This window comes from Periplaneta americana, chromosome 12 (genome assembly GCF_040183065.1).
Source record: "Periplaneta americana isolate PAMFEO1 chromosome 12, P.americana_PAMFEO1_priV1, whole genome shotgun sequence".
Lineage (NCBI taxonomy): Eukaryota > Metazoa > Arthropoda > Insecta > Blattodea > Blattidae > Periplaneta > Periplaneta americana.
Window position 1 is genome coordinate 176,257,653 of NC_091128.1, and position 24,375 is coordinate 176,282,027.

Consider the following 24,375-nt stretch of genomic DNA (forward strand, 5'->3'; position numbering starts at 1 on the left):
ATTATTCAGTCATAATTTCCTTCCATAGGGTTTTTATAACGTCATTGGAATTAAAAGATTTCTTAAAATATGTAACCCACCTGCCCTTACTGATTAGTAATGCAATTTACCATTCGAGTAACAATATTGTACTTGAATTATTTTAAAGGGAAAAATTGTGTACTGTGCACTCTATGTTGGGTCTTTGATATGTCAACCCACTTGAGGTATGTGGACATAAAAGGAAGAATTGGCCCGGTATCTGGTGTAGTTCCTGGATGGCTCAGTGGTAGAGCATTGACGCACTTAGCCAAAGATCCCGGATTCGATATGCAGTCTCGGAACAATTTTTCCCTTTAAATTATTCAAATCTGCTTTACAGAAACCTAAACCTGGAAATCAGATTCGTAAAATGTAGTACTTGCTTTAAAACTCTTCTTTAAACCTTTAACATATCTATAGACATCACCTATGTTATTGTCTTTAAAATCATCATCAGTATTAAAAGATGATTACAGGTATTTAGAGTTTCACTTTTTTCCTTCCACATAGTTTCTAGGGAACTCGTATATTTACTTTATATAACGACATTATTATTATTATTATTATTATTATTATTATTATTATTATTATTATTATTACTACTACTACTACTACTACTACTTAATATATATTCTAATAATAATAATAATAATAATAATAATAAGAATAAGAATAAGAATAAGAATAAGAAAACAAGAAAGTATTCTGTGGGATGAATGTGCATTCCTGCAGCCCTCCATGTCAGTCGCCCTCAGGCAACAACTGTGCTTGACAAGACGCGAGTGTTTGACAGCTGTCATGCATCTTCATTTATAAATACAGACACAGCTTTTAGGCACTATGTTAGAAAGTACTGCCAAAGTCATCTTTCATAAATACAGATATAGTTTTCAGACACTGTGCCAGAAGGAACTGTCATTAATTCTGAGGTTTATGTGGGAAATTTTATGTTAAACTCCGTTGTGAACTATGTAAAAAAAGCAGCATAGAATTGCAGATTCTGAGTTTTGCCATGCGAATATAAATACGTCGTCTTGTTCTATAATGGTGCACGACTGTTGTTTGTATTGTATTGTATTGTATTGTATTGTATTGTATTGTATTTATTTATTTACATTCCATGATATTCGTATATCACTTCACAGCTAGAATATGGAACAAGTAAAAAAAAATCTCAATAGTACGAGTACTATGAAATCTTAATTTTATAGTCACAGTCTAGTTAAAATATACACACAAAAGTTTTACAATATACTCTACTAGTACAACACAAAGATTTAGTATCAATACCACAAGACAGAAATATTCATGAAGCATTGTTGAATGTCATAAATTCACCTACAGAATAGAAGGTGTGAGAAATTAGGTACTTCTTTAATTTGGCCCTAAATAATCTTATGTTTTGAGTTATATTTTTATATCCATAGGGAGGCTATTAAAAATGTTTACTGCCATATAACGCACTCCTTCTTGATAGCATGATAGACTTGACGATGGAGTATGAAAGTCATTTTTTGACGTGTATTTATGCTATGAACTGTTGAATTAGTTACAAAGTTTTCACGATTACATGCTAGGAAGATTATTAATGAAGAAATATACTGACAAGCCATGGGCATTATTTGTAGTTTTTTGAAAATGGTCCTACACTATTCCCTAGATTTGGCACATACTATTTTTCTAATTATTCTTTTTTGTAGTAGGAATATACTGTTAGTATTTGTGGAATTTCCCCAGAATATTATACGAAAATTCATTACCGAGTGAAAGTATGCAAAGTATATTGTTTTTAAGGTACTGATATTTACTATCTCTTGCATAGATCTAATAGCAAAACAAGCTGAATTTATTTTGAGTGTAATTTCTTTAATATGATTATTCCAATTTAACACATTATCGATTTGTTAAGAGAGCCGGAGATATTTTGACTTACTGTTCACGTTTTATTATGCCTTTTAATTTCTTTCTTTATGTTATATATCATATCTCATTTTTACTGACTTGCTGTTTACACTCTATATTATTATTATCTCCTTCAGTTTTTTTTTTTTGTGTTTTATTTTGTAAATTTGTGGTGTTTTTTGTATCGCAGTTTTACTCCTGGTTGAGGGTGAGAGAAGACCCTATGGTCTTAACTCTGCCAGGTTAAATAAACAATTATTATTATTATTATTATTATTATTATTATTATTATTATTATTATTATTATTATTACTGGCATACGCAGAATTTAGTCAAAGTGGGGTTATTGTTAAAATTGTTTACAGTTTATGTTATGGGTGTTTGAAATTGTGTATTGTTATTATTATTATTATTATTATTATTATTATTATTATTATTATAATGTACTAATTTTGTAATTTTATAATTATTATTTGATCATTGATTATGTAGACCATTATATTGTTTGTATTTCATCTCATTGCCATTTTCTATCATTCATTCTCATCATCATTTGTTGTTTTGTTCTGTTTTGTGTCGTGCAAAACTGTAATTGGCCTTGTGCTGTTGTTTTTGCACGTTAATATTCTAAATAAATAAAATAAATAAATAAATAAATTACTATTATTCTAAATCTCTCTCTCCGGTCTGCAGATGCATTAAATATGCTAATTTGCATGGATTCAACTTGGATCCATTTAATGTGTAGTATATCTTTGAGTTTTTAACTCGCTGATCTTATTTTAATAATTATTTGTCCATTTTATTTCTTGCATTTGGTCTATTGATTAATGTAGACTATTCCATTATTTCAATTATCTCATTGTACTAATTTTGTAATTTTATAATTATTATTTGATCATTGATTATTTAGACCATTATATTGTTTGTATTTCATCTCATTGCCATTTTCTATCATTCATTCTCATCATCATTTGTTGTTTTGTTCTGTTTTGTATCGTGCAAAACTGTAATTGGCCTTGTGCTGTTGTTTTTGCACGTTAATATTCTAAATAAATAAATAAAAAATAAATAAATTACTGGCATACGCAGAATTTTGTCAAAGTGGGGTTATTGTTAAAATTGTTTACAGTTTATGTTATGGGTGTTTGAAATTGTGTATTGTTATTATTATTATTATTATTATTATTATTATTATTATTATTATTATTATTATTCTCTCACTTACCCTCCCTGAAGGATGTACAGTATAACAATATTGTGTTAATAAAACGTGAAATAATATATTATAGTACCGGTACATTACTTTTGGTGTAACCTTCATACCTTGTTCGATAAGAATTTGCCTAATTTCTGCTATTTTATGTGTTTTATTTTTCAGCGAGGTTATAGAATGCCAAGAACCAATTGAAGTGGTCAGCTACAAAATTGGCGTCTGCAAAGTCTCGCCAAAAGGAAAGACATGCACAACAACGTTCCAGAAGCTTGGATACAATGGAAAAACGAGCGTCATCTCTTGCAAGCCCCACACGGGGCGCATGCACCAGATTAGGGTTCACCTCCAGTATCTGGGTAAGTTAGTCATAGCCACAAACCGTCAAGTTATTATTATTATTATTATTATTATTATTATTATTATTATTATTATTATTATTATTATATTTATGCTGACGAAATTGTTCGACAATGGAAAATTTTAGTAGATCCTGGAATTTTAATTGATAGAGGAATAAAAATTAATATTCTGGTATTTGCCGATGATATGATTGTAATACAAGATACTGAAACAAAACTACAAAAAGCAGTATATGAACTGAATAAAATATGCCAGAAGCATAACTTTAACATATCAAATACAAAAACAAAAGTAATGGCATTTCAAGGCAAAAATACTGTGAGATCTAAGATTGAAATAGATAATAGAGCAGTAGAACAAGTAACAAATTTTAAGTACCTGGGATGTGATGCAAGTTACCAAAAGGATAATGATATAAAAATAAAATTACAATCATTCCAGACAGTATTTGGCACAATTAATAGAACTTTGAAGGATAAAAGCAGAAAGGAAACAAAAATGAAATTCTACAATGTAATGGCAGTCCCTACTCTTTTATATGGAAGTGAAAGCTGGGTTACAACAAAACCTGAAGTTAGTAAAATACAAGCGGCAGAGATGAGATTCTTGCAAAAAGTAAAAGGATGCACGAGATTGGATAGAATTAGAAATGAAGATATCAGGCAGGAACTAGGAGTATACCCACTTATTGATAAAATAGACAATCACAGACAAGGTTGGAAATTACATGTAGAGAGAATGGACGACTACAGACTTCCCAAGAAAGCAATAAATTATAAACCAAAAGGACGAAGAGATCAGGGACGACCGATGAAAAGATGGAGCGACCTTTGAAGCCGGAACGGGCAATTGCCCATACCATGAAGTGAAGAAGAAGAAGACGATTATTATTATTATTATTATTATTATTATTATTATTATTATGTGTTGAAGTAGGGTATGTCTTTCTTCTCAGCGAGTATAGACTACAAGCTACAGCTGAAAGCTATGTTATTAGTAGCTAGGCCATGAACCAATGTAACTTGTGTGGCTACGTTCAATGACGCCACCTCCCCTCGCTACGGGCATGAGGGCGCCGTTCCATGCTGTCTGTTTCAGTAATATCTCAGCATCGAGAGCAGCTACACACCTTACCACTCCTCATTTGATTTGTAATCGCGAGTTCTCCAATATTAAAGTGCCCATGGGCAGGTATTTCACTGCAAACTCAACATTCTCCAATCTCCATTCCTCTTAGCCCCAAATATTTTTCTAAGTATCTTATTCTCAAACACTCTTAACTTCTGTTCCTCTTTCAAAGTGAGAGTAAAAGTTTCACAACCATACAGAACAACCGGTAATATAACTGTTTTATAAATTCTAACTTTCAGATTTTTTGAAATCAGACTAGATGATAAATGACAAATATTTCCTCTTTCAAAGTGAGAGTCCAAGTTTCAAAACCATACAGAACAACCGGTAATATAACTGTTTTATAAATTCTAACTTTCAGTTTTTTTTAAATCAGACCAGATGATAAAAGCTTCTCAGCAGAATAATGACAAATGAAGAGTTCGCGGGAAAAACGATGAATGTCACATTTCTGTTAAGGAATACATAATGATCTAATTGAGTCTATAACTGCAAGATGTAGTGCTGTTTCTATAGAAAATAAAGGAAAAGATTACTGTATTCGTGGTGATAATTCTCCTTTTTACCATTTTTCATAAGAACATTAAATTTCGCAGTAATCCATTGAATTAGATAATGACATTAACCTTAAGAAAACTGTGACAGTCATCGTTTTATCCGCGAACTCTTTATTTCCCATATTTATTCTGCGTTTAATTTCCTCCCGATTGTCGTTTATACTTGTTACTGTTGCTCCAAGGTAGCCCTACTTCAATTTTTCCACCTTTTCAAAGGGTAAATTTTTAATTGTTACTGGTATTGTAGGCAATGAACGAGCAGACGAACTTGCGAAAGAAGCTGCTTCCGCAGACATACCCTATTCATACATAAAGTGCCCAATCTCATATATCAAATGTAAAATGAAAGAACATATTACTTCTAATTGGAATTCACACTGGTCTGCAAGTGATAAAGGTTCAGTCACCAAAAACCTATTTTTTCCTCAGGTATATGATCGACTGAAATGCAAAATTTACTCTCCAAACTTTATTAGTACACAATTTATATCAGGTCATGGTAAATTTGGAGCTTATTTTGAACGATTCAAAATTAAGACTGGAGAAGAATCGATGTGCTCGTGTGGAGATATTCAGTCGGTTGAACATCTACTGTTTGAATGTCCTATATTTTACATGCAAAGACAATACCTTACTGTCCATGCTCTAAACTGTAAAATAACCTATGAGCAACCAATATGCACTGTTTTTCAAAAGCACTGTTGCTACAAACGTTTCGTCAAATTCATACATCTTATATATTCAAGGTTATAATTTCATCTTTATCATCATGATAATCCAAAACATGTATTAGACTAGATGGTCTGTTAAGGTCTCACGTCAGTCCAACTCTTAGCAGGGCGACCAACACATTTTCTTTCACGAGGAGCGTACTGCAGGATTTGTTTCGGTATCAGTGTTCTATCCATCCTTTTGAAATGATTAACATATTGTAATATTGATTCGACTTTGAGTTATTTCAGGATATCATTATTTCTTTCGTGGTTCCATTTTGTGTCTCATGAAGTCCATCTCGGCAGCGATTAAAACTGTCGGGCAAGAGTTCTTTTTAACTGCGATTCGTGTATAACTCTAAATAAATGATGGTTTTAAAAGTGTATTTATTATGCATTATGTTTTTATAAATTTGGTAAATTTATTTTGTATATCATAGTCATGTGTAAGTGATAATGAATGTCCAAGGTATTTAATATTGTTCATCCTTTCCAATTATCTGTTACTGACGTACATCTTGCTGTGTATATATAATATATATTATATATATATATATATATATATATATATATAATATATAATATATATGTATCTGTGTGTGAGTGTATGTATGTATGCATGTGTATATTTATAAATATATGTCTACATGTTGTTATATTATGTCTACAAATGTACATATTTTAGCGAAATGTCTTAATATGATCTACAAGTTCAACATGTCTATTCATGTTAAATTCTCTAGGTATTTCGATTATAATTTCAAGCCTTCAATCAAATTAATGTTTATTCACCGTATGCATCTATATGTTATGTCTCTACATACGTAAGTATGAATGCATGTATGTATGTATATATGTATGTATGTGTGTATGTGTGTATATTAGCGAAGTGTCATAATATTATCTATAAGTGCAACATGCTATTCATGTTAAATTCTCTATGTTTTTCGACTGTAATTTCAAGGCATTAATCTAATTAATTTATATATGTTACACTCTTACAAGTGTATATTTATTGTATGGTAGTCTGTAAGTTTCAATTTGTTATGATTAGTTTAAAATATAACCCTAATATACTATATGTAAAATAGGGTTTATAAATATGGAATAAATACTACTACTACTACTGGTATATTTCCATTTTGTATTATGCTCTATTAATAATATTAAAACATAATTTTATACAGAAAGGGAATTTTATTTCTCTGGTTGGAAATGAATATCGGAATGCAGAAAAAAAAAAAAAAAAAAAAAAAAGATCCAGAAACGGGGAAGTCAACAGTTCCCCCCGCCCCTTCATTTCGAAAATGCTTACAAGGTTGGGAGATTATGTACGCTTTAGGTTTATTTTCATTCCATTCTCTTGTAAATGAAGCAATGAATCAAGAATCTCTTTCTTTGCAGGCTACCCAGTTGTGAATGACCCGTTGTACAACCACACAGTGTTCGGCCCAGAGAAGGGTAGAGGTGGCAACATTGGAAAGACAGATGAAGAGCTGATCCGGGACCTCATCAACATCCACAACGCTGAGAACTGGCTGGGAATGGACGGGGACTCCGAACTCAGCATGTTCAAGCCGCTCAAGGGCGACCTGGATGATGGCCTCAAAGGTAAGTTCGTAGAGAGTTGATGAAACCCCAAAAGTTGAAGCAGTGTCGTGAAACAATGCACATGTGTTCACAGGGAGTGAAGTAAGAATGGCAGATGATGATGGAGACATGAGTCGAGAGGCGTCGCCCTGCGAGGAGTCGTGTGAGAACGACGTGAGTCACCAGGAGGAGCTGGTGACGCGAGTGCAGTGCCGGGCAAATAAGGTGACGGTGGCGACGCAGACAGGGCACGAGGCGCCGGACCTTGCGTTCAACCCCGACAAAATGACGACGGACAAGCACTGCTATGAGTGTAAAGTGCGGTACCGGGACCCCAAGCCTAGAGATCTGGTGATGTACCTGCATGCATGGAAATACAAGGTGCGTGACACTTATTTATGGAGATTAATTTTATCATTTGTGTTTCTTTATACTGGCATTGGCGGAGATTGTCTTTTATTCATGGCGGAGAGTGATGGAAATTGTGGAAAATACAGAGTGTCCCATTTATCTTCACCAACCAAAATAACTTTGTATGTGAGCACCAAATGGAAAAAGTGTTTCACACGAAAGGTGTACAACTGAAAGGAGAAAATAATACTTATTGGGAGGCAACCTTGTTACGTAATAATAAATACATAGTGTCATTTAAAAAAAAACAATATTAGCACTCGTATCTTATTAATAGACCTCGGATTTTTACGGCTTAAAAACTGACTTTAGGCACCTAAAATAGGCCCTGAATTTATCAAAATAGGCACTAAAAACATAGATTTAGGCACCTAAAATAGAATTTTGTTATGTGATGTATTTTAATGAAGAAACTCCACATAATTATGTTTATTTAATTACCATGTTCGGGCCATCAGTATTGCCACATTACGAAGTTGACACGAACTTTCATTTTCAATGAATATTCGAACCTAAAATTATTATATTATTTGGGTTGTGTGATGTATTTTAATAAAGAAACACCACAAAGTTTTTATGTTCATTTAATTATGTTCGGGCCGTCAGTGTTGCCACATTATTGGCACGAAGTTCACACGAACTTTCATTTTCAGTGAATATTCGAACCTGACAAGAAGTAGAAAATAGCAATTACCGTATATACGCGAATAATCCGCACACCCTAACTTTAGGAGAAAAAAATTGGTTATAATTTGTATTTGAAATATTCTATTTCTTTAATTTTCTTCATTTTGGGGTAAGTGGTGGGTACTGTTGCCTGAATTGCAGCTTTAAGAGTCTGACAATATGACAGTATTTTTGCAGTGGTGTAACCAAAAGAATGTTTTGGAAAGATGTTTACAGGGTGATTCACGAGGATTTACAGCCCCTCACGGAGCTTATTTCCGAAGACATTCTGAGTAAAAAATGTCATATAAAAATTCGTTCTAATCTCAATATTTTCATAGTTACACTAATTTGAAGTTGTTTGTAAAATGCTATTATTCTTGAGTTTTAAGGATAAAAGAATATTACAGATAAAGAATGAACTATTCTAGCTAATACTCTTAAGCTAGAAATTTGTTGTGAATTTCATAGTTGCTTCGTACAGAATTTTTTTTCTGTTTTTAACTACAAAATTACATTTTCTTACCCATTTAGCACAACAATTGTTACAAATCACACAAGTCTTGCAAATTCTTTAAGACTGTACATTAGGATGCATAATTAAACTGTAAAGAATCAAGTTCCTAAGGTTATATGATTTGTAACAATTTTTGTGATAAGTACGTAAGAATGATGGAAGTTTTAGTTAAAAATTGAAAAACAAAATCTGTACAAAGCAATTAACAACACATTTTTAGCTTCAGAACACTAGGCAATTAAAGAAATGATACTTCTGAATAGTTCATTCTCTATTTGTAATATTTTTTACCCTTAAAACTAAAGAAAAAAGGTAGTTTACTAACATCTTCAAATTAGTGTAACTCTGAAAATATTGAGATTAGTACAAATGTTTATAGGACATTTTTTTGCTCAAATGTCTTCGGAAATAAGCTTCGTAAGGGACGGTAAACCCTCGTGAATCACCCTGTATATAAATGGCTTCAGATGTTATAATATAAATAGTATATGCAAGAATCTGTTGACTAATCGTACATGTTGTTATGTTGCAGGGTCCAGGCTGGTCGTACGAGACAGAACTGCCTGACTGGGCACGCGTCGACTGGATAGAGCAAGACGACTGAACATCTCCACTCTGACAACTCAAGTAGGGTCCAACAACCAATCAAAACACTAAAGCTAGTGTTTCGTATTTATGAGTTTTTATTGAATGGTGTGATATTTAGGGAATGTTCGCGCACTCTGATGGGAAGAAGAAGAAACCGAAACATATTCTGAGTAAAATTTGCTTTCAGGCTTAAGAGCTGAGGAAAGCCAAGGATTCCTTCTGTTGGGCCATGGTGTGGGAACATACTTTCGGTAACGCAAAAGGTGAAACTTAAACTGGATGCCGTGCCGCTGTTTTTGAATTCCCGCCGATGGGCACGGCGCAGTGAGATCTCTTTAAATTTCACCTTTGGCCCCTCGACCAGTCTCATAAATGTAAGTGCTGTATATTTTCTGTGATGAATCAAGAGGGGACGGGTTGTACAGTAAAACACGAGCTTCCCCCTCGGCCTTTACATAACATTTTACAGTAGGAGTACAGACTGTGCCTTGTAAATGTCTTGTGTGTTTTTTCAGAGTTAGACACCACATCTATACTACACGTAGCGGCTCCTGCTTGTATCGTAATTGTGTGTTTACATTGGTTCGTTAGGTTCTGCATGGCTTTGTTGATCAATTTAACTGCAGTCAGTGGCATGGGTGACAACGTGGTTAGTACAGTAAACTCCGCAATGCAGTGACTCCCAAACTTCACATATGATTCGCTTACTGACACTTATGTATGTAACATTCCAGCCCTATTTCAGTGCCGTTTACTAAAAAGTCCAAGAAATTTTTACCATTAGACAAGTTATTCCATCATCACGCTCTTCAGAGTTTGGGAGTCACTGAATTAAGAGAAGCAATGATGTCGGCTCGGATACAGAGTTGCTCCGTACTGCGTAGGAGACTTGTATAGCATAGGCCTACATGAAGAATCAGTTTCACAGGCACATCCTAATGAACATATCTTCGAGTTTATATTTTAATATTTGATATTGCTGGAAAAAAAAATGCCCTAAAATTTTGTGTGCCAGAAATTGAATTTTCAAATGAAACACGTATTATGTTTTTGAATTGCTGCACGTGCCAACAGTTCTGCTATATCAATGAATTTGATTTCATACGTATCAAGAGGAGGAAGGATTGTAATGCTTAAAACGGTTTTGCATTTTTCATATGGGATATAAATTATATAATGTAATTTGCTATGCCATATATATATATTTTAACTCATAAACAGTAGAGCTTCTTGAAATTAGATGTTGAATAAAAATAGAAATCTCGAATAAATATAGTTGTATAAAGTGGTACATTACGATATATTGGCAGTGAATATTCAAATTTTATATTTGTTTGAAGGGCCTGAAATTACATTCATAAATTTAGCGGGTTCTAGTACATACTTCAGGTCATTTAACTCTCCTGTATCCAGGGACAGATGGTGTCATTTGAATTGAATTCCGACTCTTGAATGTGCCATATCATGATGATGGAAGGAAATACAAGGTCTTTCGTAAGTATCGGTAACTGATCACTCGAAAAATTTATTAATTTTTACGATTTTTTTACAGTGTTCTACATCTCTGCCAGTAAGAACCTTCCCCGTGCCGTACACTCGATTTGGTTCTCATTTGTCCACCAGAAGTCTCCACTTTCCTATGTAGAGATGAATGAAACTAGAATTAAATTTAAATTTAAACTTAGTCTTTGTGTGAAAAACCCACAAATTACGATAATTGCAGTGAACTTACACTAATTATGGCACACATTTCTCAACATGTCTGCCGCCCCGAAGAATGCACAAATGCAAGCAACGGACCATCTCCTCGTGCACTCTCAAGAACAGAGATGGGCATCGTGCCTCACTTGAGAAATAATGCCTCACTGACCTTCACAGAGCTTATCGCTCTGAGTGACATCATCTTCACAGTCCCCGTTCCTTCCTCACGCAGCCACTAGGCGTGGGCAGGTTCTATATTAGTTTCATAAGCAATATCAGTGGTGGCATAATGGCATTATCAAAGCAGTGTGTACGCGTTAGAAAACGATTATTTCATGAGAAATGGGAGGAAGAGTTTTTTGCTGTTTAGAAGGGGAGAACATACGATGTATGTTATGCTCGAAAATCCTATTAGGCATTAATATATTTAATATACAACGACATTACTCCTTATGTCATAAAGAACATGCTGAATTAGAAGGTAAGGCAAATTAAATGTTATTTTTCGTACTATTCCGAAGAAAATTTATGATCGTAACATTTGCATAGTTTACTAAATACGACATTATACCTTAAACACTCTGCATTAAAAGGTAGCCTACGAGGAATTAAATGTTGTTTGTACGTATTATTAACAAAAGAAATTTATAAAAAAAATATTAAATGTGCGTAGAAAACGAAATATGATTTTCTGAAATTATTTTAGGTCGAGAACGTGCAAATCTATTAAGTAATCTTGATAAACGCCAGAATATTCAAGAAAATAAACGTAGACAACGTGATGGAATATTATTGGCTAGTTACGCAATTTCTCGCCTGTGATTTAAATCAATTCAATGATGGAGAAATAGTAAAGAGGTTTATGATTAAAGCTGCCGAATTAATTTGCCAAATTGAATAAAAGTTTTCGAGTCTCTCACGTTAACCAAGCGCTTTCCTAATAATTCGCCACTGACCGCCTTAGCGATTACGATAAGGTGACGCAGGTCACAGCAGTTTATATTTCCCATCCTACTCTGCAGTCTCCTCTCCTAGTAAACAAACTATTTCAAATCGAGTGCCTCACGTAACCGAAAATTGTGCCCATGTATGCTCAAGAGCATTTCAGGAGTAACCATCTGTAGGATGTGCTTAATTCTTTCCATCAATTCTGGGATGGTACGAGGTTTATCTGAAAACACACTATCCTTAACACATCCCCATAAAATAAATTCAAGGGAGTTAAGTCTGGAGATCGTGGCGGCCAAGCAGTTGGAAACACTTCGTCAAGCAAGTTTCGAACATCTCGTGCATGTCGCTCATTTTTTATACCAATGCTAACACGCATGGAATAGAAATGGCACTTTCTGGTGGACACATTTGTGACTAGATCGACTTCCGGCGCCCAAACGCGTAATCAAATCGAATGTATGGGCACCGAGAAAGGTTTTTATTAGCAGAGATGTATAACACACCGAAAAATCATCAAAGTTAATCAATTTTTGGAATGATAAGTTACTTGTGAAAGACCCCATATTGCTGTCGTCTTTGTTCATGATATGGTGTAAGGAACTCGCGGCATGTTGACCACCATGAAAGTTTGAAGTCAATGAATGTATAATCAAGATCATTAAACTGGGAACCTGATGACGTAGGTAGATCCAGATGGGTAAGGGGCAAAAATCGACACTATGTTTGTGGCTTGGTTAATAATGGTACATAATCAGCCACTGCAGAACATCCGATTTCTTATCATTAGCATTACGTATTAATTACAAATATATAAGGCAGGACATAATGATATTCTTAGAAGTAGAAGCTTCAAAGAGGTTTTCATAGAGAAGAGACGAAATTATATTGTAACATTCTGTAAGTGTCGCAGTATGTACTTATTGTCTTGGGCGTTTATGTATGACGTGGTTGATCATAACGAACGTGAATCCCTTTTTTTCTGATCCCAAAACAAGCAATTGTACTGTATCTTTAATATTATATAAAGAACTCTTTACATTCTATGAATCTAGTAACATAATTTAATTTCCACACATTTGAAAGCCAGGCATTATTTCTCAAGATGAAACTTTTATTTATTTCATTGAAATTTCAGTATCCTGCTGCACACGACACTGATGTGTGATTTTCGTTATTTCATGTTGAAATGAAACTGAGAGATGGAATAACTTTACAAATATACATGCAACATAATTTAAATATATATGTGTATACCGTCTGTTCTTCTAGGTGTAGGACATAGGTATTTAAAATAGCCATAAGAAACCTGTGTATAAAAACAGTGAAGAAATAACTTAATCAGGAAGCCATGTCTAGAAATTATCAGGCTTCGACAATTTATAAAACAAGAGAACATCAGGCTTTGACTTAGCCACTGCTTGCTGGATCACATCCTATGGCTGCTTACACTGCCTGCCCAATCATTGCTTACGCGCAAGTAGCCACTAGGTGGCAGGTAGTGACTTTGCATATACTGATAATGTTAACCTTGTAATGACATGTGTCTTTATTAACACCATCAAATAAATAAATAAAATAAATGTTAATAGTGGTGGGCACTGCCTGCCACCTAGCGGCAAAATAACTTTGATTGAGCAGGCAGTTTAATGCAGTTATAGGATACGATCCAGCAGGCAGTGGACTTAGCAATCATAAATGATGTTCTCTTGTTCTGGGAATTATAAAAGCTTGCTAGTTTCTAAACATGGTCCCCTGATTAAGTTATTTCTTCACTGTTTTTATACATTGGTTTCTTATGGAAATGTTAAATTCCTATGTCCTATACCAATAAAACACACGGTACTGGTATATTATATGTATATCACGATTTGCACAATTCGACTCAAGAAACATTTAGCACAAAATTATCATTACATTCAATACAGTTGTAACTATATCTGGTACAGGACTCTTGGAATGCATATCGCAGTACTGCCAATATTTAGAAAAATAAATAAGCTAGTTTTTTTAAGGTGAAGAATCAGTGACAGATTAGGTTCGGTTTGTTCAGGGTTTTGGTATGCCTTGTACTGTATATACAGGTACACTATTTGGTAGATAGCAGATATATTTATTCTGGACCATATTAAAGAAAGGAAGATTTACCCTGGACTATAGCGAAGAAAGGTGTGCAAAATCATGGTGGTACCGATGGTTTATGTCTTGATAATAATAATAATAATAATAATAATAATAATAATAGTTTTATTTTTCCTGGCAGAGTTAAGGCCATCAGGCCTTCTCTTCCACTCAACCACGATCAAAGCACATACAGGAAAATACATACCAGTGTACAAGTATTATCTTAAAATAATGATAATAATAATGATAATAATGATAATGATAATAATAATAATAATAATAATAATAATAATAATAATAATAATAATAATAAAAGGTTGAGTACATATGCATATAACCACAAATAGGGAAATACATTCCAGTATACAAGTATTAACTTAAAAAAATAGAATTAATACATATGAATGTAATCACACAACTAAAGGAATAATACATTAGTATAATCAGTATTGGTTGCATTGAAACAAAGACAATTACCTAGATATTAGTGTTAATGGAAAAAGAAAAACAAAGTACGGTAATGACTATATTAAAAACAATAAATAAATAAATAATAATTATATATACCTTACTTACTTTTCATTTTTAAAGGCATCTCCCCTTTTCAGGGGTTGCCTTATACCTTCAAAAAACTAATTCTGAGCTTTAAAATATTTCTAAACAACCTAATTTTAAATGACTTAGGACTAAGACTACCCCTGATTTCCAGCGGCAGCGAATTCCATGAGCGGGCCATGGCTATTGAGAAAGAACTTGAGTACAGAGATGTCTGATGACGTGGTATTGATAGCAACAGATTGTGCTGTGAACGTGTATTACGATTATGATGTGAAGCTAGGAGAGTAAAAATGTCAGATGAAATCATCGTTCAGGCTATAAAAGGAAAGAAGGTATTTGGGGCAAGTTGAGTGGGTTTATAGCCTTCACAGTGGTCACATCGTCTCTTTAGAGTGGTATGCTAAAATTTAAAGGTTTAAATATTTTCAATTATCTAAGTTGTGCGGCAAAATTTCCAAGTTTCACCATTTTTTTTTTTCGGTTCAGAAATTGAATTATTTTTTGTGCGAGATCGTGCGTATTTGCTTGGTTTCCGCACAAAACCAACCCGCGGTAAGTCTAAAATTCCTAAGTGACATATTGATTTTACTGCTTTAGGCTTTTAACATATTATTTTTAGAGACGTTCAATATAGTAATAATTATAAATTGGAAACTTACCACTGCAATTTCACCTAAATTGCACTGTTAATTATTGTTTTTAAATATTTGCAAAAATTAAGTAAACTCTACAACTCCACTAAAGTTACTGCATTTCGTGATGCATGTAACACTAAGGAAGCCGTTTGTTTTAAGTTCGCATTTATAGACTGGGGGAAAAAAAAGACAGACGTATATCACGGCCTGCTGGAGTATAGTAAACACAGAAAACATTTTAAAGCAGCAATGTTGAAGATAGATATTTTTGTTTTCCAAAATTGCCGTCATTGAACAGAAACCAAGATGGAGATTTCATTGCAACTAATTAGAAATTCCTCTTTCAGGTATGTAATAAAAGATCTTCGCACAAAATAATGTACGATACACGAGCGGTATGTTTTCTTTCAATTCTCGGAAATTAAAAAACCTCAACTACGTTTCGCTTTTTCAAACTTTTCCTCGAACATGAAAACTTCAACATACCGCTCTTGTAACGCATATTACTATTTTTTTCAATTCAAACATTAAAGCTTTCATAATGGTCAACATGATGCAGTTAATAGAGTAGAATACTCATGACAACGCAAGATCCTCTGCTCGTAGGTAGATATTTGCAATCCAGTACCACTTCGTTAGTTGCTATCACCAGAATGAAGGGATCACATGGTCACCATATTGTAATTTTATACAAATAAACTTAACCGTAACAAGAGTTGTATTTTTTTAAAGATCTATCACCATGCAAATTTCTGTATTCTAAATTTATGGAGCGAATGTAGCTCTGTGTTTTGGAATTAAAGAATATGACGTTGGTGTGGCATAACCGAGTTTAGTTTCTCATGAGAATTAGCTTATTTATTTGCCATGTTATCTTTTGAGAAGTGTTGGCATTCTCGACAGAGAGATCACTACATTAGGCACATAAAATAAGTAATGCAATTAAACGCAGGAATGTAGTTGATAATAATTTTAAATTTGACTGTAAATACACAATCTGTATATTAGATCTACATCTGAGAATTGGATATGTGAGCTCAGAGAAGACGACAATAAGAGATTCTTTGTTTCGTGTGCTGCATATCACCTTATTCTCTGTGTTGTGTTATATCAGGAAGGGACTTCCAACTGGTGCAAGTCTTTTCATTTCAAGACAATCAAATGTGTCTAAACTTGTTTCAGTCATGAACACACTGTGATATCCATTATGACTGAAGTACATTCTGTGAGTTTACTGTACTGGTGCAGCCGAGTGTTAAAGCAGTGAATTATACCAAATGTATAACATTCCTTGTGAGCTCCTTCTTGTATAACAATTGAATTTATTGTTCTATTGTTTCTTTTTAAGTAAATCCATTCTGTTAGAATTTTAAATCGACAGATTGGTTGTGTGACGTCAGCTGCCTCTATTCGTGTGCGGCCCAGCAATGGAACGATTCCAGATTACATTGTTGCATTGTTAAATCTAACTGGCCCTAAAGAATGGTTATATAAAGCTCTAAAGCTGTTTGATCATTTTATGTGCATTATAGATTACAAACAAATCTCATGCTATGCAATTTCAAACGAATCTGACTTCACTCTATTTTGTTCATACACTTTACCCTGCTATTTCACAATAGCAGACAAGACATTACTGCTAGAAATAAAAAAAAGTACACAAATTGTTGATAAAGTAATTATGAGGACTTCATATGCAGAAATAAGAGATGGCAATTGTGTATAGTCCAGATCTTGTTACTTTATACCCTAAGGGTGAAAGCTTCGTCTTCCCCAATAACTAGTGAATTATAGTGATTTTCTGCCTGTCAGATTGAATTTTCTTTTGCCAACTTTATTTCGAATTTAGGTACTGACAAATATTGCAAATGGTAGTTACTTTCTAACTGTTATGTTGACAGCATCGTTTGGCTTTGAAGAAGATGCCAAAGTTCATGAAATGTAAGTTACTAGCGAATGTTATTTGAAATTTGAACGTAATAATTAATAATATTAATAAATAATACAGTAATAATTAATTAATAAACAACACATTTTAAAGTGGTGTTCAGTTTTCTGTGTTCCAACTAATCATTTCATGTCAAACAAATTTTTAGGTTAGGTCTCATAAGTAATAAACTATTTAGTGAAACCAATGAATTTAATCTTGCCAGACGAAATACATTTCAATATTAGATAATCAATCAATCATAAATAAATAAGTAAATAAATAATAATTATTATTAGTCGTATTGTTTCAGTACATAGCATTGTGATTTTACCTATAGCTGCTAACAGTTGGCAACACTGAAATGACGGCCATATTACTTTCTTAGGAAATAACCAAGTTACAATTTTTTTAATTAACTTAAAAAAAAAAAACCTTACTTCCATTAACAATACCGGTACTTTGTTTCAACTAATATGGAGTGAAATTTGTTTCCACGTTTTTGCTGCAGTAGGCTACTCTCATTACAGTGTAATTACATCTAGTGTAAAACATTATTGCTATAGCACAAGCTTTATGAACCAGTGAACAAGATCAGATCATCCTCCCAGTATCAGCATTAAATAGGACATACAGGGTTTTCCAGAAACATTAGAAAAAATATGGGACACTCAGCAGTGATTTTAAAAATTAAACTGTGGTGAATATTTTCCATTTATCTTCGATAGGATTACATCAATACAATTAAATGAAATTAAAATATATACTATTATTGAAAATAAAGTACTTAAAGAATAAATTGAACAAAATGAATTGAAAATGCACTACTTACAAAATAGGTTCACCTGACAGTACACATTATAAATCGAAGTCAATCCTACAATACTTTTCTGAAGAATACATTTCTTGTAACAATTGTTTTGAAATATTTAGTCATGAAATGCAACACAGTCTCCGCTGAAAAACGATTTCACAACAAGCACTGATTTATTGTTTTCATATGCAACTTTTTTTTCTCACCAGTTAGGGTTGCCAACTTTTTTTTTAAGAAAATATGGGAGAATAAGGAATTGACAAAATTTCACATAAATAAATTATTTTTTTCAGTTTCTAAAAAACAACTATATTCTACACTTCGGAAGTTAGGCTTAAATTAAGAGTATTTTGAGACAGATTTTGTTTCACGTGATAGTTGAAGTCGACTGCAGTTTGCAGCTCTGATTTGATTAAATATGTTGTGCTTTTGTTTTGAACATCTTTCCAATTATTGTTCATGAGGTGAAACATCCTCTTTGTATGAGCATTACTACTTGGTATGCTTAGAACAAAACTAGCCAGATTTTTCAAATTTATTATTATTATTATTATTATTATTATTATTATTATTATTGTTATTGTTGTTTTATTATTATTGTTGTTTTATTATTATTATTATTATTATTATTATTATTATTATTATTATTATTATTATTATTATTTGATTTTAAATGCGTGAGCACTAAAACCCATTTGTGACAAGTATTACTTTCTATAAAGACTGCACATTTCAATGCATCTCTTGAACAACAAAACTCATCATATAAACAGTCATCATTCGGGGCAAAATCAAATATTTAGAATAATTATTTTTATATTATGCAAAAATAAGGGAGAAAAATGCTCGAAGAGAAGAAAAATACAGGAGCCGGGAGACTGTTAAAATTTAGGAGCAAATATGGGAGATTCCGGGAAAGGCAGGAGGGTTGGCAACCCTATCATCAGTCCACAGTGATTTCACTCTTTTTTTTTTTTAATTTGGGAGCTTTCCATTAACAATTTTGAACAGATCCACCCAGACTTCATTTAAAAGTTTGATTTTTTAAATTTCCTTCAATTCACTGTCTTCTTCGACATTCAGAATATTTTTCACAGTTATGATGCCATCAAACAAGTGAGATTCAATAATGTTTGATCTGGTAGCAGTTTGCTTCATTAAGAACGTTGTATATATATTCAGTGTCCTCTCCAGTGTTGCCAATGTAGCGAATTCCAGTGGTGTTGGAGACTTGATATAGTCCGGATCACCTTACTTAATACCCTAAGGGTGAAACCTACAATATTCCCCTATGACTACATATGCTATACTTGTTTTTTTAAAGATGGGACATGACAGTTAAGCGGCCGAGCTTGGAACTACAATGCTATGTTGCCAATATGGACTACCATGCTGCCAGCTGATGTAAGTTAGCAATTGACGTTAAGATGGCTGACGTTAAAACATTCATTGACAATTGACGCGAAGGTAAAAAAACAATAAAACAATCGACAGAGAATGAAAGACGAAACGTTCCAATATTACCACTGTGTGCACAATAAATGTTGCCAAGAGAGCTATTAAGCACTCGTCACTTGGGAACGGAAGTTTGGCAACTCAACCATCATTACCATAGCAACAGACCTACCATGCTATGTGACATTCAGTTGTTTTTCCGATCGCAACACTCCTGTCATGTCCTATCTTTCAAAAAAACAAGTATAGTGGATTATAGTGATTTTCTAGCTCTCAGGTTGAATTTTGTTTTACCAACTTTGTTTCGAATTTCGGGTACTGTCAAATACTACAACTGGCAGTTATTTTCTAACTGTTATGTTGGCAGGAATAATTTTGGTTTGCAGTAAAGGAAACTGATGAAAATGCAAGCAAGTAAATACATTTTTAGGTTAGATCTCATGAATCATGAACTGTTTAGTCAAAGCTATGAATTTCATGTTGCCAGACAAAATAGATTTTACGTAATATTAGATCATACTAATCACCAACATAATATGCGAGAAGTCCAGGAGGAAAACATACTGTTTCATAAATTATTGAAACATTTAGGAAACACCTCGCCTCATAAAGATGAGATGTAGTAAATAAGCAAGACATTGTTATTGTTAATACTATATTATTATTATTATTATTATTATTATTATTATTATTATTATTATTATTATTTCAGTACGTAGCTTTGTGATTTTACACTCTTTGGTCATATCTGGCATTAGTTGGCAACACTGAAGAGACGGCCAAATTAGACTTTTAGGAACTGCTCTTACGTGATCCTCACTATACTTATTGATATTTCCAGTTTTATTTTTTCAGTCTCTAATTTTTAAATAGGAACAGAATCATGTCCTGGAGACCTCTTTCAGGACAATGGAACATATTGGCAAACAAAAAGGACTTTCCTGTATATTACGGGACTTATGGGAAGTCTAAGGACATACCTACTATACTAAACTAAAAGCCAGGTTATGAACCGACTAAACCGGAAGCAACGTTCTGTTGCTCTCTTTCTGAGCTCTGTTGCCACATAGTGGCGCGAGATTCAAAGCATGTTCAGCATTTGTCACCGATATGTTTAAAATAACTACTGTATATAGTTCTCGATAACACTATCAACAATATTAGTAATTAAAATTACTGTTTTTAAGAAAGCACGAACTAATGACGCTGATACGAAATGCGACTCATAATGCACGTGGTACTGCAAATGAACTGGGAAGTTTGGCTACACTATCTCCATGATTCTGTTGCCAGATTTTCGTTAGCAGACGACATTTTCACGTGAGGTACAATGAAAAGCTCCGTTCTCCTTCCCCCCTCCGACCTGCCATACCCAATGTGTCATCGCTGCACAGGCTACCCCTCTAACCCGCACTTTCCTCTCGCCCTGCCAACTACTTCCTGTTTAGTCGGTTCATAACCTGGATTTTAGTATAACCCACTTTATAATGTTGCGAAAAAAATGTGTATTGACAATGTACAGCTTGTGCCTTGAATGTTAAGCATACACATAAGAATTGTTTCACTTGTAATGTATCTGAGATATCAGACCGGGAGTAACAGTCTTAGTGAACAGGAATAAGGCTAGTTATGTTTTGAAGTACTGAACATTTTGATATAAATCTTTCTTTGTGACACTGATATATTGATAATATTACTCTACAGTAAAGTAATGGAAAAAAAAAAAAAAACTTATTTGACAAGGCTAAAAATATATTTTGGTCATTTTTACTTAATACGTGTAAAATACAGAGTGAAGGGTCTTACGTAATTGGAACGACATGGAATCAAGCCCACTTCAACGCAAGGAATTTTACTCTTCATCATCATTGAGTGCCTCAGATTTCTCCCCGTGGATCTTTATTCCATGTCTGAAAAGATTTACTTACAACATGTCGTGCAAGGGACCACCTTCTAAGCCCTTGCTTGTATGCAAGCAGCATAACTTTAATTCCCCTATCTCGAACCTAGTGATGTAGATTTTTATTTGAGAGCTTCTGGAAGGAAATGGCTTCTGTTCATTGCTGGGCCTCGCCATACACACACATGCACACATTGTACAGGAAACAAAGTACATCAAGGGGCAGTACACCAAATGGAAAATACTCAAATTGGAGTCTTGTTTTTGACACAAATGCTTTATTTGTAAATAGAAGCACATATTTTTTATTTGAAATAAATATTTTAAGATATGCCAAAGTTTAAATAAATAAAAATGCTTGTCAAACTGTCATATGAGATTAGAAGCTGTCAGAGTCAGTCAGAGATGGTGAAAGGCTCCGAAATTATGAAAAATAATCTTTTTCTAGAAATTTAAAGTTTGGTTTTTAAATGCTTTGAATATTTGAGAAAAACCTATATAAAATGTTTCTCTTGAAATGTAATAATTTATTTAGTCTTGTAGTCTGTGAACTGTGAATTTTAAGAAATTGTTTCACTAATAACCAAAAATCTTTTTATTAATAAAGGTATGAACTAAGTTTTGTAAAGTAGTGTAGTAAATGTGCAGGGACAAGATGACATATCCGAAAATTTAAAGTAAGAATTAAGGACGTTTTCAATCCAAGTGGGATTTAATTGCATCTTCGAGATTGCATATTCGACCCGAATTATCAAATTCCAGTGTACTGCACCCTTACGAGAATAAAAACTTCTTGTAAATATGTTATTTATGTATGACAGAGAAATTTGCGAGTTCTCATGCAAACTTATTTAATTTCATTATAATAGAATCTGTGACATCTACTGAGATATAGTATGTTACAAATGTGTCTGTATGAAAATTTCAGGTGAACTGGTGATTAAATTTACTTACACAAGTTAAAGTTCTAAATAGTTACAATTCTGAGAGAGAAAAAAAGAACAAAATGAAGCCATAATTTATCAAATTTTATAGAGTATTCATGTATCAAGCAACAACGTTTCATATTTTTTTAATACTGTATTCGATTCACATCACTGTTTATTGTTTTTTAAATGAGAATTGATATGATATATATGACTATTGTAACTGTCAGTTTTCCGAATTGCATATTCATAAATTAGGTTCTTGCAGGCACTAAAGGAATTAAGTATGTTTCCAACTATAAAACTTGATTGCTTATGAATTAAAGGGAATCAACATTGATATTTTCGTCAGAAAAGCGGACCTTGTATGAAACTGTTGTATTAGTGAGATATGCTGCTGGGTGCATTTTATAGTATTAAAGGATTCATTACAAGAACAAATCTGGTATTTCTATTTCACACTTATCCTCCATTCCTCACTTGAAAACTTTCTTCCACACTAACCATTAATCTGACAAGCATGTCTGCCTGAAGCTGATGTTAAGGATATGCACAGATCTCTCATGAATATTCTTTAAAATGTGTGCAATATTACCTATTTGAAAATATTATTTAGAACGTGTAAAGTTGACTACTCAAGAACATTTTTAGAATGTTCACAGTTGTCTACTCAATATACAGTTTTCTAGTCAAGAATATTCATTAGAATGTGTACAACAGTCTACCCTAGAATATCCTTTAGATTTTGCACAGTTTTCTACCCGAGAATATTGTTTTATCTAGTCAATAACATTCTTCAAATTTGCACAGTTATTTACCCAAAAATATTCTTTATAAAGTGCAAATTTGTCTACCCGAGTATATTCCTAATGTGCACAGTTGTTTACCTGAGAATATTCCTTAAATGTGCACAATTGTTTACCTCAGAATATTTTTATGTGCACCTGAGAATATTCTTTAGATATGCAAAGCAGTTTACCTGAGAATATTCTTTATGATGTTCATAGTTGTCTACCCGAGAATATTCTTTAAATGTGCATAGTTGTTTACCCGAGAATATTCTTTATAATGGTCACAGTTGTTTTACCCGACAATATTCTTTAAATGTGCACAGTTTATCTGAGAATATTCTTTATAATGTTCATAGTTGTCTCCCCGAGAATATTCTTTAAATGTGCACAGTTGTTTACCCGAGAATATTCTTTATATTGGTCACAGTTGTTTTACCCGACAATATTCTTTAAATGTGCACAGTTTATCTGAGAATATTCTTTATAATGTTCATAGTTGTCTCCCCGAGAATATTCTTTAAATGTGCACAGTTGTTTACCCGAGAATATTCTTTATAATGGTCACAGTTGTTTTACCCGACAATATTCTTTAAATGTGCACAGTTTATCTGAGAATATTCTTTATAATGTTCATAGTTGTCTACCCGAGAATATTCTTTAAATATGCTCAGTCAGTTGTCTACCCGAGAACATTCTTTAGAAGAAATGCAGAAGAAAAAAATATGAAAACGAATTATAAACTGTGGGTCTATTGACGAAGTTTGTATAATGCGATTTTATTGATTTTTTTTTTTAGGCTTATGGCCGAAAAATAAATGCATGGGAAATTTTGATAGGTCACAATATTACTCAAGGTTAATCGCGTTCTCAGCGAAGAAAAATTAGATGAAATAGATGTCAGGCTCGAACAATCTCTGCGAAAGT

At 33.1% G+C, this 24,375-nt stretch overlaps 1 protein-coding gene across 2 annotated transcripts in view; it reads left to right on the plus strand.

The window, feature by feature from the left end:
- The window catches only part of LOC138711233 (pseudouridylate synthase RPUSD2-like), a 1,031,543-nt gene extending 1,008,442 nt beyond the window's left edge, over positions 1-23,101 (plus strand). For both annotated transcript variants that reach the window (XM_069842639.1, XM_069842638.1), the window contains exons 8-11: positions 3,305-3,495; positions 7,305-7,511; positions 7,585-7,871; positions 9,617-23,101. In XM_069842639.1, the coding sequence (XP_069698740.1) occupies positions 3,305-3,495; positions 7,305-7,511; positions 7,585-7,871; positions 9,617-9,688 (757 nt within the window). In that variant the 3' untranslated portion in view covers positions 9,689-23,101. The remainder of the gene's footprint in view (positions 1-3,304; positions 3,496-7,304; positions 7,512-7,584; positions 7,872-9,616) is intronic.
- The last annotated feature ends 1,274 nt before the right edge of the window (positions 23,102-24,375 follow it).